Here is a 16,374-nt window from a genome sequence, read left to right as displayed (position 1 = left end):
AGGCATAATCCTCACCAATGGGAAAGGAGATTGGGGCTAAAAAAAATAATGCTTCATGGTAATGACAACACCATGCAAGCCCCCTGCTGTCTGTGAGGGAGGAAAGCCACTCATTACTCAATTCCCTTTTTTTCACCCTTTTTTCTTGCATTCTATCTTTAGTACACTCTGGAAGTTGTTTTGGTTTAGTATCTTCAAATATTTCTAATGGCAATCTTTGCAAGACGCAAAATACGCTCGTTTTAACCGAGTCGTGCGGCATCCTGAGCGGATGGCTTCACATTAACACGCAGTTCTCTGCACAAAGCAACCCTTCCTTTGCTACCAGCTCTTCTCCAGAGGCATCGCTGCACGCTAACAGTTTTACAAACACATGGAATCACCCCAAAATCAGCTTACGGGGGAAGCACGGACCAACCAACCAACCCAGGCTAAAGAAGGACACCTCCGCTACAGCTCAGGAATGTCAATTCCCAGTTTCGTGGGTGAAGGTTTCAATACGGATGAAGTAAGTTTAAGATAAACAAAGGACAAACGGAGCGTGGCCACGCACAAACCTCTTAGAACATTTCTCTTTCTGGAGCACATGTTATTAGATAAAAGCAGATATTCTCAACTGTTAAAATATTTGACCAGAGTAAGGAACATGAGACTATTTTTATACAGACGTTACATTAAGTTTGAATTATTTCACAACATCAAAGAAAAAAAATGATGGAAATAAGAGAAGGAGAACAAATCCCGCTTGGAGAAAAGCACAGTTAAAAAGCCAATATTAGGCATGGCCAAGACAAAACAAAAACTTGGACACAAAATGAGATGAAAAGTTTTAAAGAGCACCGCGAGATTAGATTTGAGATGTCTGTGGCTGGGACATAGAGCAGGGCTTCCAGTGACATTTATTTAAGTACCGCTCCTCTAAACACTTTTTTCTTTTTACCTCCCCCCCCCCCATTTTCATTCTTTGCTGCTCACCTACAACAGCACCTTCTCTTTCATTAGAAAGAATCCTACACTCTTCTCAGACACACAGTGCTTAAAACCTCGTTATCTGGAACGGAGCTGAAGGTGGAATGGCTTTTTTCAGCCACCCTGAATATTAACATCTTTAACCAATCCAGCTTTATGAGAACCTCATAAAAGCCCAGGATACTATCCATGCTTGAGACCTGAAGGATGGAAGTGAACCGTTACTTCATAAACGACAACAAACAGAAGAAACAGCATCAGCCTGGATTCATGCAACAGCCAAAAAAACATCTGCTGCCAAGAGATAGGGTTTGGAGAAAAGAAACAGATGCTTAGTGTCTAAACAAGAATAAAGACTATTAGTAACAGAAGACAAATAACAGAAGAGAGGTTAGCAAAAAGACATCGAACTCTCCAAGGGCAGAAGGCGCTAACTAATTGTGAAAGACCTTACAACGTAAATATGGACCAACAAGGCAAGGACCCAGAGCTTTGGCGGCCTGATAGTGGTTAGAGCTTTTCTGACATGCACTGTGCAGCCAGCCAAACTCCTCTCTGGTGCTACTGCTAGAGAATTCTCCATTGCAAAAAGGCAAAGACAAAAGGTTCACTCAGACACAGTTTGGGGAACTGCTCAGCGGGACATGCTGCAAGCACACTTCAGCTATTCTCAGGTTCAGAGGTGCAGCGCTGCCCTAAAGATCATGGCAGGCAGCAGAAATTGGCAGGAACAGAAAATACCGTGCCTGTGCCAGCTCTAGAAAGAACTAAAAATAAGGAGTTTGGACTTTGGAAATTTGTCCGTCAGGTTCCACGGGTTCTGTGCTCAAAATAAATACGCAGTTTCAGAGTAAACAAAAACATTTAGGCTACGACGTAAGCAGAGGATTCCTATCTTTACCACGCGGTTACACAGTGATCAGGCCAGACAGCATTCAGTGACACTGGTATAACACAGCTTACAGAAGTACTGTCATACCTGGGCCAAGCAGCGGGGACCGGTTCGGCTGGGCACTTGACTGGTGCGATGGCTGAGGTTCAACCATGTTTGTGTTGATAATGGTGCTAGTGGTGGTGGTGTTGGTTGCGGTACTGCTCTGAATGATAGGATTATTTCTATCCCACATGTTTACAGTCTTGTTGTTGTTGTAATTTGGGTCGCCCCAAGCTGAGGTACCATCATCAATCTCCATCTTGCGGCGAATGGACGGTGGAGATGGCTCTTCCCAGCCAGTTGCCTCACAGTTCTCTTTTTGTTTGGCTGGCACTGGCCCACCAACCCACCCCGACCCCGTCTGTTTTACAGAAGCAGCTCCTCCCCAGTTACTCACACTGTTGTCCTGGGGTTTATTAGCCCAATTTTGTTGGGGGCCTGGCTTTAAAGATTCCCCCCAACTTGTACCTGTATTAGCCTTGCTGTTTGTGCCATTTCCCCACCCACTGGTCCCAGACCTCGTGGAATCATTCCAACCAGACCCCGACCTATTGTCAGAATCCCATCCAGATCCATTCTTCTTCCCATCACCCAAGTGTCCAGGAACAGACGATGAATCTGTCCAGTCTCCACCTCCTGAAGTCCAGCTTGGATTTGATTTCTGTCCGTCTCCCCAGTTTTGAGATTTGGGTTTCTGAGGTTCACCCCATGTAGGTGATTTGTCCTCCTGATTTGCGGTCCCACTCCAAGTGTGGCCGCTTTTGGCAGCAGCAGCATTATTAACAGTAGTAGAGCTTGCTGACTCTCCCCACCCCCCTGGGCCATTTGGTGCTTTGTTGTTATTGTCTCCCCAACCTGTATTTGTTGGAACAGCTGCAGGTGGGGAGTTGACCCACCCAGATACTGAAGAGGTATTTGTACTGTTCATGATGGACCCATCGTTCTTCCCCCCTGAGTTTGAAGATTGAGTAGCTGCACAACCCCAGGCCTCCGTTCCATTGTCATTCTTTCGTTCAGACCTTGGGGACTCTTCAAATTCCCAGGCAGTGTTTTGCTTTACAGGGGTCTGTCCCCACCCTGTATTGGACAGGACCCTGGGGTCAAGGTCATTTCTTGGCAACTGAACTTGCCCTTGGTCTATCATCCCTTTGTCTCTCCTCCTGCCTTCTGCAGCCCCCTCCCTCCCAGTACTGCCTTCATTTTGACTTCCACCGCTGTCGTTGCTTCCTTCGCTAGCTGTGGTGCCGGACGCTGCAGCTTTGGCCCAAGAGTTTATTTGTTCGTTGCCCTGCTGCATGGCAGGATTCGGACTGGTAACACTAGAGCTATCCCACCCCGCTGATCCTTTCCCATTGATGTCGCTATTGGAATGCTGGTTCGGGGGCTTGACCCATTCACCATTGACACCGTTACTGGCATTACGGCTGGGGTGGCCCCAAGCTCCAGAATGCATACTACCAACACCGCTGTTGCCACCGCCCCTGCCCCACGCCAGTACCCCAGGACCAGATGGAGGCCCTGAATCCCACGCGCTCGCTCCATTTCCTTCCTTTTGCACAGCACTGCTGGATCCATTTTGTTTAGCACTTAATGCTGAGTTCACAGTGTCTCCATTCCCCTGACTGAACCCAGAATTGCTGTTTCCTGTGGCAGGATTACTTGGGGACATCCCCCAAACTGAACTGCCCATTCCTTCACCACTGCCCCCACTGACTTGAGAAACCGATGTTCCATTAGCACCAGGAAGGCCTTGCAGGTGGGGCGGGATGATGGCCCCCATACCAACAGCCATCCCCCAGTTCGGCAGTCCATTTGTCTGCATTGCATTGATAGGGTTTGGTGAAGAGTTCATGGGGTTAGTGTTATTTGGTCCATCAGTGTTAAGGTTCTGAGGTTGTACGCTGAAAGACACATTCTGAGAAGTGGACGTTTGTGGTTCTGTGCTCTCTTGCGGCAGCAAGTTTCCCCAAGCACCTAAGGTGCCTGTCGGGTTCCCATTCTGGTTGCCCATGTTCTGACCTATGGCACTGACCGGACTGCAAATACTGGAAGGGTTGCCTGCTCCCACAGTTCCCTCATGTCCAAGTACAGGCCAGGCAGCTGGATTGGCATTAGGGTTAAGGTTAAGATTAATGCCAGCATTTGAGTTGGAAGCACCCCAGCAGTTTTGACTTCTACCATCTCCAATCATGTTGTCCATCTTGCCATCCCCACCGCTGGCAGAGCAGTGAGCTAGGCCAGAGCCAGAGCCTGCAGCCATGCCCCACACTCTGGCCGAGTTGCCGTTACCATTGGCTCCACCAGCTCCAAGGGCACTCTGGTTAGAAGTGCTTTGGACGAGTGCTCCGTTGGCGCCATTATTGCCATTAGTTTTCTTTGTATGTCCAGTGAAGTTGCCTTGGGCACTCCCTGTAGCCATGCTACTGTTCTCTGAGCCACAGTTGGAGGCAGAGTCAGTGTCTGTAGTACATTCTGAGGCAGATTCAGTCTCAGCTCCTGTGATGGAAGGCCACGCTTCCTTGTCAGTCCTGTCTATTATCACTTTATCCCAGCTGCAGTTGCCTTCACTCCTGAAAGTGGGCTGCTGTCCCCAGTGGGAATTTTCATAATGGTCTCCCAATCCACTGTGACTGAGATCTGAAAGGATCCAAAAAGGTTGAAAATGAGTGCACGGTTCAAGCACCACAAAAACACAGCTAAGTACTGTTTTACATCACTAGCTAGAACGCTGTACTCTGCACTGAAGTGTAAAGCCTCCTAAAATCTGAAGCACATTTTCTAACACGACACAGTAATTTTCTTCAGTACAACAAGCGACCATGTTTATATTTCAATTTTTTGGGTTGTTTTTTTCTTTTATCTGACAGAACTCTCAATTAAAATAATGGAATAATTCCATTCTAGAGCAGCTATAAAAATGTTTTACATGTAATGGCACACTAATTAAAATAATAATACGCACCATAAATAGACAGCAAATACACTGACCTTCAAGAAAAATCTAAAAAGCAAACATGTAAAAAATGCAGAAGGTGATCTGTGAAACTTATGATTTGACTCAGTTCTCATTCTTCAGAGAAACAAAGAGTACCCAACAAATAAATGCAAAATGTCCGCCTGCCATTACACATCGCACATGCAGCCACATCACCATCCACACACTCCACTCATGCTTCGTTTACGTTCTCAGCCCTTCTTACAAATAAAGGAGCAAACACTGACAGCCACCTTTGCCATACAGCGCCAATTATGCATTCAAACACTGTTACTGTAACTTCTAAATTTTAGCAGAGGACACATAGGCACTTCGTAATAACAGTTTGATCAAGAAAATTAGCTCTTAAAGGATTTACAAGGGATTTCAATGTGCTTTTTGTTGCACATACCATCCAAAGTATGTCCAAAGTCCAGCCCCAACCCAATGAAACTAATGCTCTATTGCACAGATACTCAGAAGACTGTTTTCAGAGCACATACCTCATCCTCAAACCAGGATGCTAATTAAACAGTTTCTAAAGAAGCTCTTGACCCTCTAATTGCTTGCTAGGGTGCAGAATTATACTGAGAGACACAACCATTTGCACACTAAGGACTCCAGCTTAGTCAAGTTTTTGCTTTTACTTTCTACCCCAATTGCTCCCTATAAAAGATTTTTAGTACAGATTTCTCCTCTTAGTTTCTTTCAGTGGGAACTTCATGGCAAGTAACTCAGTCCAATCCTAGGGACACACGGTGGAGGCCCCCTGCACAACATTCTTCCAACCAGTGATCTAAAGGAGGCAGAAAACTGCAGCTATACGTTACACATCTTGGATGCCAATTATTTTTGCTTGTCGTAAATCTGCACTAATGTGACTTTTAATTTTATGATCAATTAGTCTACGTTAGATTTGAATAAGAAGCACAAGACTGTTTTGAGGGTAAGATGTATACAACAAACCTCCCAAATAAGCTGTTTAACAGCAGATGACTAATATACATTGATTTGAATCACAAATATTTTGGTGTGATTAGCTCCTCCAACTGCCTCCAATTAAAGGTACTCTGTGAAACACTGTGAAAAAATTATTCCAAGAATAGAAGAAGCTCTCACTTGAACGAAGTCTCATTATTCACACATTTCACCTGTGGCTTTGCAAGCAAGAGCGACGATTATTAAGTGGCCTTGTGCGGATTATCAAGATACAGAATGAACACACTAACCCAGGATACATTGCATCTCATCTCAAAACCAATCGAAGAATGCACGTTAAAGAAAGGAGGGGAACACAGACTTAGCTCATTGCCCATCTGCTCCCAACGCCAGGACAAGCCCAGCGTTTTGCAGAAAGACCTAAATAAATGGCATTTACAGGACAAACTCAAGAGACAATATGAAGGAGCCAGTTAGACTGACCTGGATTCTTGCCCCTACATGCAATGGCCAGCAACGAGGAAAGCATCACGTTGTACCTGCACGAAACCAACCGCTTACAGAGCTGAGGAAGAAGGCTGAAAATTTACCTGATAATCTACGAAGGTGTTGAACAGAGACCAGAATCCCAGATAAGACAGGGAAAGTGAAAGGAAGCCTGCGGAATGACTCCAACTGGGTTGACGGGGTCAGAAATATGAGCCAAGCGGCACTCTGAGCAGAGCAGAAACAAACAAAGGAAAAAAGCCGCAGCAGCCAAGGCCAGCAGATAAGAAGTTGAGGTAACCAAGGAATCAGATAAGAGGAGTTATGTGTGATTTTTTTTCAGCACAGTGGGTGGTGAGATTCAGCAGTACACTTCTGACATGTCAGGAAGATTTAAAAGCGGCTTGAAATACAGTTTCAATAGAAAGGTCTCTCCAAAGCTGAACCCAAAGCTCCACCTGCGGGCACGGGAGCAGAGCCGTGCTGCCCTAGGCCGCGCGGGCCGGGCTGAGCGAGACAGGGCACAGCACCCTGCACAGGGCTCACCGCGCACAGGGACGGCACGAAGACCAAGAAAACAACTTTCAGATTCCTGAGCAGGGAGCAAAACTGTTCATTACATGAGGTAGCGGGATTTGGAAGAGCGGCCAGAGAAACAAACAAAACCAGGAAAAGGAAGAGTTACACGGAGCAAGTTGAGCATGCTGGCACGGCCAGGTGCCTGAGCGGTGCTGAGCACACTGCTCGGGCAGCACGGCACAGCCTCGGCTGGCTCTGGGAAGCAGCATGCACGCAGCTCAGAAACCCCCACTTTCCGAGGGCTTGCCACTCAGTATTTGGTCCCTTCCAGCAGCACCATTGCCAAGATTCAGATTATGGCCTCAACAACAACAACCGCTGACTAATCTGAAAGAGGTTCCTTTGATAAGGATTGCACTAATTCCAGTACACGACATAAAATAAGTGCTCCCGTTAGCAGCAGCGTACCTGTGCTGCTCGTCCCCTGGTCTGGAGTCAGCAGGGATTCACGCTGGCTGCTCTCACAAGGAACGTGCTCAAAAAACAAAGCGGTCAAATCTAAATCCAGCTCCTTCCCGTGTGGCACGTACTGCAGCAGGGTTATCAAATTAAAAAACAACAGCAAAGAAACAAAAGAAAAACGTACTCAGAGATAGTTTCCTGCAGATTCAAGACAGAAGCTGCTCCCAAAAGCTACAAGCTACAAGCTCTGCGTGTTTCCCTTTAGCTTCTGGGGTCTGAATCTCTGCTTTCACATCTGTTAAAACACGACGGCAGCTAGCAGGGACCTGACGAGCTGCTGTAACAAACGACCTGCAGGAGCTGCTCGCAAGTTACAGCTTTCTTCCAGCCCCAGACAGGCAACATTTTCCAGAGACAGTTGTTTCACAGCGTCCGAATAGGTACTGCAGCAATTGCTTTTAACACCCAGTGCAGCTACAAAAACAGTAAGAAAGGGGTCAGATTAAAAACCCACAAAATAAACAGAAAGTCGCAAGAGCTGTTACTTTGCTGCTAAACAAAGATAACACACTTCCAGCACAGAGCAAATCCTGAAGAGAGTTTTTATACAACGTCTCTAGAAGCAAACACCCAAAAGACATTTTTCCATTTTCTCTCACCTAAAAGCAGTTCATTCCTACGAAGCAAATAACCAGAGAGCAGCAAAGTTATACTTAACCCACAAGGATTTTACACAAACAGAAGAAATAATGAAAGGAAAATATTTCTATATGATTAAATCTAGGGGTAATTTTCTTGTTGTTTGTTCGGGGTTTCCTTTGAACACAAAAATCCCCTCCGACTCTCTAGGAAACCAAGCCTCCACAAAAAGTGCCACGGGTTTATTTTATAAGCTGTTAAGTCTGGAAAGGGAAAACCAATAAAATGTCGGTTCTTAAAAATCAGTTCCTCCTTACTCCTGCAAAGCTCCGAAATAAAGCACTGCAGCCTACCAGGAGCGTTCCCATCCTTCCTGCGAGCCGGGATTCCGAACAAAGCGTGCAGGAGATGGGAAGCACAGCTACCTCACGTCTGCAGCCTGCACTGCTGCTGCACTGCACAGCCCAATTGGTGTTACACCCAATACTTTGTGCCTGAAAACCTTAACTAGGAATCTTCTGTAAAATACAGTTCCCCTGGCTAACAAATCCTCCAGTAACGAGGAAAGAAAATGAACTTAACGCTGAGATTAACAGCGCTTTTTGTGAATTAAAAACCAGAACGACAACAAAATAAACAACCCGACCAAAATGCACGACAAATTCTGTCAAATTGCAGGCGTCCTGGCTACCAGAAGAGTGCACAGCTTTGAGCAGTGTTACCAGTAAGCACCAGGTTATCAGGTTTTGTTTTTGTAACGTAATGGGGCGGGAGGAGATCGCTGCTGTTAAGCACTGAGGCCAGCTTGCTTCACAGATCTCTGTTCAGTAGGCATTAAAAATAGAAAATATTTCTGGCTGTGGACGATAACATGAATAAATAGCTGCAAAATCAGGTTAATGCTTACACAGGCTGCAAACATCAAGTACGAGCAGAGTGAAAGGTGAGGAGCAGTTGCATGCATTTCTCTAAAAGCAAAGCACTTGGCCTGCACAAAGGCAAACAGTTCTATCCTCCTCTGAAAGCACTGTCTGCAATCTTATTCCTCATTGTTGTTCTGTTGTTGTTGTTGTTTTCAGCTCTATCTTCGTAACTTCCATTACAGTAATTAGTTTGAACAATACGCAGCACAATTATGCACCCTCAACTATAATTTAACATTCAGCTGATTTAGGAACCAAAGTACGACAGAAGTGCAAACCGGCACCGCCTAGGATAAGTTTTTAATGAGATCCTTATTAATAAGTATAGATTTGATTTAAAACGGAACAAACAGAACGGATTCCCTTCTTCTCATTCCTGGCTGTGTTTTTCAATGCATGTTAGTCGGCACAACAGCCCCCGGCCTCGTGGGCTCCGGGTTACCTGCCACATCCAGCCCTGCCGTCCCCTGTCTGGGGCTGAGGGCAGATCTGGAAGCTGTCCTCTACCTGATGTGACTTGCTGTCCCCTACGTGCTAGCAAGCTGAAATGCACACATAATACGTTAAGACAGACAAAAGATGGAAGCACCGAACGGAACAGCTTTATTTTAAAGCGAAGCCCCAGTGAAGCGCACAAGTCGAAAGCCTGTCAGCCCGCTCCAATTTTCTGCACCACGACATGAACACGTAGCTCATTTCCTCTGATGCCAGAACCTTTTTTCAGCGCATTCAAGACAACAAGCACAAAACAAACAGCGCTCCCGTTAGCAGCAGCAGCGGCTGCACCCAGCGCCAGCTGTGCAGGATGGCAGCAGCACGGAGCTCTGCCCGGCGCGCAGCTCGCTGCCGAGACGCCATTTTATCAAACCTGAAACGCAGCCAAGAGCTCAGGACGCCGCGCTGCTGCTCTCTCCCTGAAATGTTATGTAATAAATTGATTTAACAGCAGCAGATGCTATTTTCTCAGGGTTAGGGTTCTGGGTTTTTTGTCTGTTGGTTTGTTTTCCTCTCCCCCTTTTGGCTCTAAAAAGGGCCGACGGGTAATCAAATACCTGAAGCAAGGAGCCGCCCAACCATCCTAGGAGACGCTACATTGTGTGCAGAGCTGCTCCCGCTCCTGCATCTACGTCCTGCGCTGCAATATGTCGGCTGTGTGCAGCGTGAGCCTCATCCTGTAGCGCTGCCAAGAGTCGCGCCGTGCCGCGCTGCGCCGGGCCTGGGTGCAGGCTGGGCCCGGCCCCGGCCGAGCGCCGCTTCTGAGCTTTGATTATCTAATTGCAGCTGACACTAAACCGATCTTCCTTCCTCTTTAAATTCTCGCGACTGTCACAAAACATTTTCACTTCAGGACCCGGCTACAATTAGCGCTCCGGCCGCTTTTCTTCTGGTTTTTTGAAAGTCAGCCAAAAGCGCGGGCGTGCGGTGCCAAGGCTGCCTCCCGCCTTCCTCCTCCTCCTCCTCCATTCCTCCTCCTTCCCGTCCTCCTCCTCCTCCTCCTCCTCCCGCTCAGAACAAGTCCCATATGTGTATTGGCCCTTCGCCAGGCGCTTAATTACTTCCCTGCCTCTATCTCGCAGCGATCCAGGCAGCAAACAGCGGAGCATATTAATCACGGCCCCGGCTGTTTGTACGCTGCCCAGACAATGCAGCTCGGCTGCGGGAGGGGAACGTCAGCAGCCGCCCCGCTCGTCTTTGCCCACATGAACACAGCCAACATAACATCACACATTACATAAGAGCAGCGTAGAGATCTTCCACACAAAAATCCGCACGGCTCATTTACACACGGCCCTCCGGCGCGTCTAGCGCGCTTCACCATTATTTCCCCTCCTCATTTCCCTTCTCTTCCTCCGCTCTGTCCCAAATACATACTAATTGCACAGCACGCGCAGCACACTTTAAATCTGCCGTTTCCATTCCTGTCAGGTGTTCGTCGAAGGGCTCTCTCGGTTTGCGCTGGGTCGCACACAACCAATGGCTCTTTAAGGGTTTGGCTGCGTGCTCTGAATTGCTGCCACTTCACTACCACAGCACAATCGCTGCTGCTATTCCTGGCTCCAGAGCCGCTCCGCTGAAGCACTCCTGAAAATAGCTGGGCTCCCCGTGAAGACATTTGCTCCCTGCTTCTTTGCAGCGCTGTCTGAATGCTGGATGGGTTCGACTTCATTTTAAGAACAACTGATGAACACAAATGAAATCTTCTCTTTGCTTCGCTCAGAAAACGCTTTCGAACAGAATGGGAAGAGAAGCCTGAGAGTCAATCTTGCAACCACCTTAAAAGGTCAACATACTGTGGTGAATGGTTATATTCCCTTAATTACAGCTACACACGGTGGAAATTTTCCTTAGTTAAAAGATATTAAACCTGAAGAGAACGTAAGGCACGTTCTCGTAGTCCTTGTAATTTTCCTTAAAATATAGTGAAATTTTCCTAAAATGTCCTTCAAGCAATGGAGGCGGTGCTTATCAATGCAGGTGATCCACGGGGCAGGGAGAGGTGAGGCCACGCAGAACCCAGGGACACTCCAGTGTGCAACAGCTCCTAACCCATGCACAGGGCACCTGTAACCCCTGGAGTCACCATGGGTACCCAAAGGCAAAAAGTGAAGATGTCAGACGTTAGGACCTCTCACCTGAACTATGCAACTATTCCCAGCAGACACCAAATGATGTCTCCTCAACCTGCAACATCAGACTGCAGATCCCCAACTGTTCTACCTCACTTCTTAAGAGAGCTTTTGCACTGGCAAGTTTTTCCTAATGCGCACCCTTAATCTTCCTCGCTGAAATCTTTTAGCCTGTTCTTTCTCATCAGATCCACCACAACCATACACAACATACCATTTTCGTCCTCGCAGCAGTCAGCGTGGTATTCCTGCATTTGTAACTCCACTGCTTTCTCTACACTTCGCTGGCCCAGCTGCCTCACTTCTTGCAGATCTTGTTCTCCAGCTCTTCTTGCTCCTGGTGCATTCCTCTGCTCTTTCTCCCGTTGGTTCAGCTCCGACTGCACAGCATTCCAGCTTGGACTCGATGTCCCACTCATCAGGGATGAGCAGCACTCGTGCCTCCTGGAAGCCAGACCTCAGCACGCTCCGTCTTCCCTTCAGCCTGTGACACTCCTCGTCAGGTTCACCTCCTGTGACCAACTCCAGATCTATTTCTGCAGCACATTTCTCACGTAATCGTATTTCTGTACCCAGTTGTTCCGGTCAAAATAAAGAACCTTCCCCTTTTCTTTGTTTCTTATTTGATTGCACAATTTTGTCACCACTGTTTTGTCTTCCAGTTGTCTCACATTCTTCTCTGGTTTGGCATCATTCAAAAACTTAATGAAGGCTGTTGTTCATAGCCAAACGACTGATGCAAATACCAGAGAGGACAAATTTGCTATCTCGAAACTTAATTTCGCCAGTTAAGGGCTGATAGCTACTCACTGTCTGCACCCTTCTGAGCAGCTATCACCGATCCTACAGTAATTTAATCTTATACTTCCCACTTATTTACAACAGCACACATCCATCATGACAAAGCCTTCCGAGGCACTGTCAGAAGCCAGACACAGACTTTATGACATTATTCCCTGCCGTTTCGCAATGCCTGTTGCTCTGCTCTGACAGGGAACTGCACTCCTCTGACATGATTTGCTCTCAATAAACCCATGCTGGCTCTGCTCTTGTTTCTTTGCAATGTTCTACGTGTATGGAAATGGCTGTTTTGGTTATTTTTTCTAGTTCCATTCTAGAGGACTACATCGATAGATCTATAAATCCAGTTTCTCCTTTTGTGCTTTTAAAAAGAGGTTATGTTGTAGTCCTCAAACACTCAAAGAGAGCCAGCGGGCCAGACTGTTCCAAGCCATCCTCGGTGTATTCACAGTGATCAATCTCATCTGTTCCATACAATCTGAAACATTTCCCTTAATATTCTAACTCACTGTAGCCTTAGTTCTAAGCCACACATCACCTTACAGCTGAGGGAGAAGACACAAAGTATTGCTGCTGCCACCTATTAATGGATCTCCCTGCCGAACATACACCAGTTCCCTTGGCCTTCCTTCTATTTTTTAAGAAAAAGTTGTCCTTTTGTTCATTTTTTTCCCCCAATAGCTACAAACTGCTTTGCTTTGTTTCTTGCAGCATTGTTTCCTGAGCTGTATGAATTCACCTTCCCATCACTTTTCCGTGACGTTACTCTCCTTCTGCTCTTCCCCAGGACCACGCTCCCATTCCCTTCTCACTCTGACCTTAGTAGTTGCTTTCTGCCCGTTGCTCATCCTGCTACGTGGTCTCTCGACATGCTTTGTCAGGGAACTGCCATCTGCACATTACAGAAACCTGCCAGACTCTTTGTCTCTCGATGTTTCTTCCCAGCAGACACTTGGGCAGTTTATTTATCTGGCTACCACTAAATCACAGCCTCCTACAGGAAAACTAGAGATAGGATACAGATCTACTGATTCCAAAGCTGGCCTTTGATTCATGCTGTTTTTGCACAGCCATACTCTTTGAAAACGAGGGCAGCGAAATATAAAGGTGTTTCAGTTATTTATCCCTTTACAGATTTCTAGTTTTCCTTCTCCCGGTGAAAAATTCTAATCACTATCAGATAGATTTGAAACAGCAGATTTATTTTTCACGCTCTGCTGCCCGATGTCAGATAACACACACAACACAGAAAAATTCATTCCAAAGATTAGTTTGCTGATGAGTTTTAGCCATCATTTTTCATTCATAACGCCCGTACTTATGCTACACTGAGGCTGCTATTTCTCTATTGACACTGAAAGCATTATATGGATTTTTGGAAAATTTACATGGGAGACAAAAAACCTTTACTAGCTGTGACTCACTTCCCACAGGCTTTCCCATTACTGTATTTCAGAAAATATTAATCACTTGGGACTAAATCCCAGACAGCACCTAGTGGCTGGATCCCACCTCCATGTTAACTGCCTGTTTTCCTCCTTGTGCCATGTTTTAAGCTTCCTTTTGTCTAAACATGTACCTGACACCAGCGACCTTTGACAACATGAAGTGATTTCCAGGGACGTGCACCAGACAGCAAGCACTACTGAATGCTAAACAATGCCCCGAGGAAGAAAACAAGGAATAAACACAGCCACCATTCCTGGAGCATCCCATGGTACCTGTGCATCCTTTCATGATAAGTAAACAAGATTACTAGCAGAAGGTTTAATTAAAAAAAAAAAAGGTAGTTTCTGTATTTTTAACCAATAGCATAACATAAAATTTGATCCCACTAATAGGAGAATTTTTACATAACTGCATTGCAGTTAACTTGTGAATAGTGATGAGCTGTATAGAGAACTGCTCCGCAAATTATGGCCAGCACCTCATCAAGTGATGCAAAAACCTAAATATTTGGAGCTTTAGCGTAGATAAGCATCATGTATTTGCTATACACATTTGTCTTTCACAGAAGCAAGGATGAGGAAGGAAGGAACAGCCAAATCTGGAGTTTACATCCTCTGAATAAAGAATTTCCTCCTCACATCTAACCTACACCTCCCCTCTTTTTGTTTAAACCCATCAGCCCTTGTTCTACCACTACACAACACGAACACTCTCTCCCCAGCTTTCCTGCAGGCCCTAATCTGATCCTTCACAAAGGATCCAGAAAAAGAAAACCAATTTTTGAAAAATGTTTGTTTTTAATCCAGTAACGAGAAGGAAAGACACTGTAAAGTTTTGCCAACAGAGATATTCTGCTAAGAGAATTACAGAATATGGGCCCATAAAGTTCAGCTAATCATTTCCATAGAGGCAGTTTTCACATGTGCTTTTTTCATTAAAAACCAAGCTGTTTGCCAAGCCTCCCGGAAATCAAGCTAAATCTTATTTCAAACTTGAAATGATCCTTTATTCACGTGCTCCAAAACCATTGCACACACATGCCTTACCTGCAGTCATCACCAAGTACAAAACGCTGAACCGAGCTCTCACGTTCAGTTTCACGGTCCCTATTGCTTTGCCATAGATCTGATGAGACAGCTGTATACCAAAGCTCATCTGTGCTTCCCAGTGACACTGACTGCTTTTAGACAAGACAGTACCTTTCCCTAAAACACTTCTCCAAATTTCACGTGACCACGTTACACGACCGCTCTGTTAGAAGGAATTCTGAAGCAACCCACAGTTAAAGCACAGCATGTCACATCAGGGCAGGATGGAACTGGAACTGTCAGAGGATGGTTCTTTTCTCCTGCTTCCTCAAAGTTATCCAAAGGCAAAGTGAACACAAGCACGCCAACAAGAAGAGCTAACCTGCCACGTGACAGCACTCGGCCGCTCCCAGCTGCCCACAGCACTTAGTGGACACGCACACACCATGCTGCAGGAAGGAATACATGAACAGCAGCTCAAGAAATGCTGAAACATGAAATAAAACTTCCCGCGTTGGAGGAGAAAAAAAAGTTCAGAGTAGAATCCGGCATCAGACCCCGCTAGGAAAATACAACTTTGAACTGCTCTCAAACTCTCACCTCCCAGAAAACAACAGATACAAGAAATTAAGGATAACTCTCCAGCTTTCGCGACGCTCCCTGTGTGCTGCATCTCGTTTTGACTGCTGTATGAATTACTTGCTTTCATTTCTTTTTAGACTTTGGAAACATATGTTACGGATCAGTTCTGCAAATCCTCTGCTTGCCAGCACAAAAGAAGTGCAGAAGTTTCATGGCAGCTCCCAGCTCCTGCAGGACACGGTACATTTCCGTAGAGCCGATGGATGTTGGTTTGATGCTGCTGAATTTCAGAAAAGTGAAAGGCATCTTCAAGAGAACCTGATTACTTCTTTTGATCTTTGTTCTTACCAGCATCAAACGCATGGGGTTGCCTGGAGACTCCTTTACAAACTTCATCACTTGTAAAGAAACAAAGGAGGATGCATTACTTGTTATTTTCATTCTCCCGTGAAAGCTTCCAGAAATTACCTTAACTTTGTTGGGTGACGTGGCAAAAAGGCCACCCCAGAAATGGCTCGCACCGTAATGAGGGCAAGTAACTACTCACACGTACACTGGAGTTAGCTGGCCAAGTGGGGAGGGAAGAGATAAAAAGCACCATCAACTTGAAGTAGAAATAGCGAAGCAGATATTAGAATACTGCCCATAAATCACAGGAATAGCTTTCCTTCGCCGTGATCTTGGAAAGGATTACAGAGGGGTATGTGAAGAACAAGCTTTGTTGCCTAAGATAAAAGTTCTGGAGGAATTACTATTCTACAGCAAATGCTCTCACAGAACATAGTTCCATAATAGTTAACAATGAATAAAAGACTGTTTCAAAGGAGAAGATATCTCAAATTTTTTATGCAATTTGAAATGTTTCAATATCTTCTCCTAGCAGTTTGCTTAGTTAATGTTTTACAGATTACCTTAAAAGAGAAACAAAAAATCATGCCTCTCATCCACTTTACTGGTATTTCCAAATGATAAATCTGACAAAGAATATATTAGTGGTCATTAATTTCCACTTGCCTTACATTGGCAGAACATCCTTTTTAAT

The 16,374-nt window shown here is 45.7% G+C and overlaps 1 protein-coding gene across 7 annotated transcripts in view; it reads right to left on the bottom strand.

Annotated features, from left to right (window-relative positions):
- TNRC6C (trinucleotide repeat containing 6C) overlaps nt 1–16,374 on the bottom strand; it is a 73,345-nt gene that overhangs the window by 30,254 nt on the left and 26,717 nt on the right. For 5 of the 7 annotated variants that reach the window (XM_021414488.1, XM_021414484.1, XM_021414482.1 and 2 more), the window contains one exon: nt 1,949–4,540. In XM_021414488.1, coding sequence (XP_021270163.1) covers nt 1,949–4,322 — 2,374 coding nt within the window. In that variant the 5' untranslated portion in view covers nt 4,323–4,540. Of the gene's footprint in view, nt 1–1,948; nt 4,541–9,897; nt 10,264–10,717; nt 10,742–16,374 lie in introns of those variants that run through there. The other 2 variants (XM_021414483.1, XM_021414487.1) reach the window with 2 other exon arrangements.

This window comes from Numida meleagris, chromosome 17 (genome assembly GCF_002078875.1).
Source record: "Numida meleagris isolate 19003 breed g44 Domestic line chromosome 17, NumMel1.0, whole genome shotgun sequence".
Taxonomy (NCBI): Eukaryota; Metazoa; Chordata; class Aves; order Galliformes; family Numididae; genus Numida; species Numida meleagris.
The sequence above is the reverse complement of the archived record's forward strand: the minus strand, read 5'-3'. Positions and strand labels throughout refer to the sequence as shown.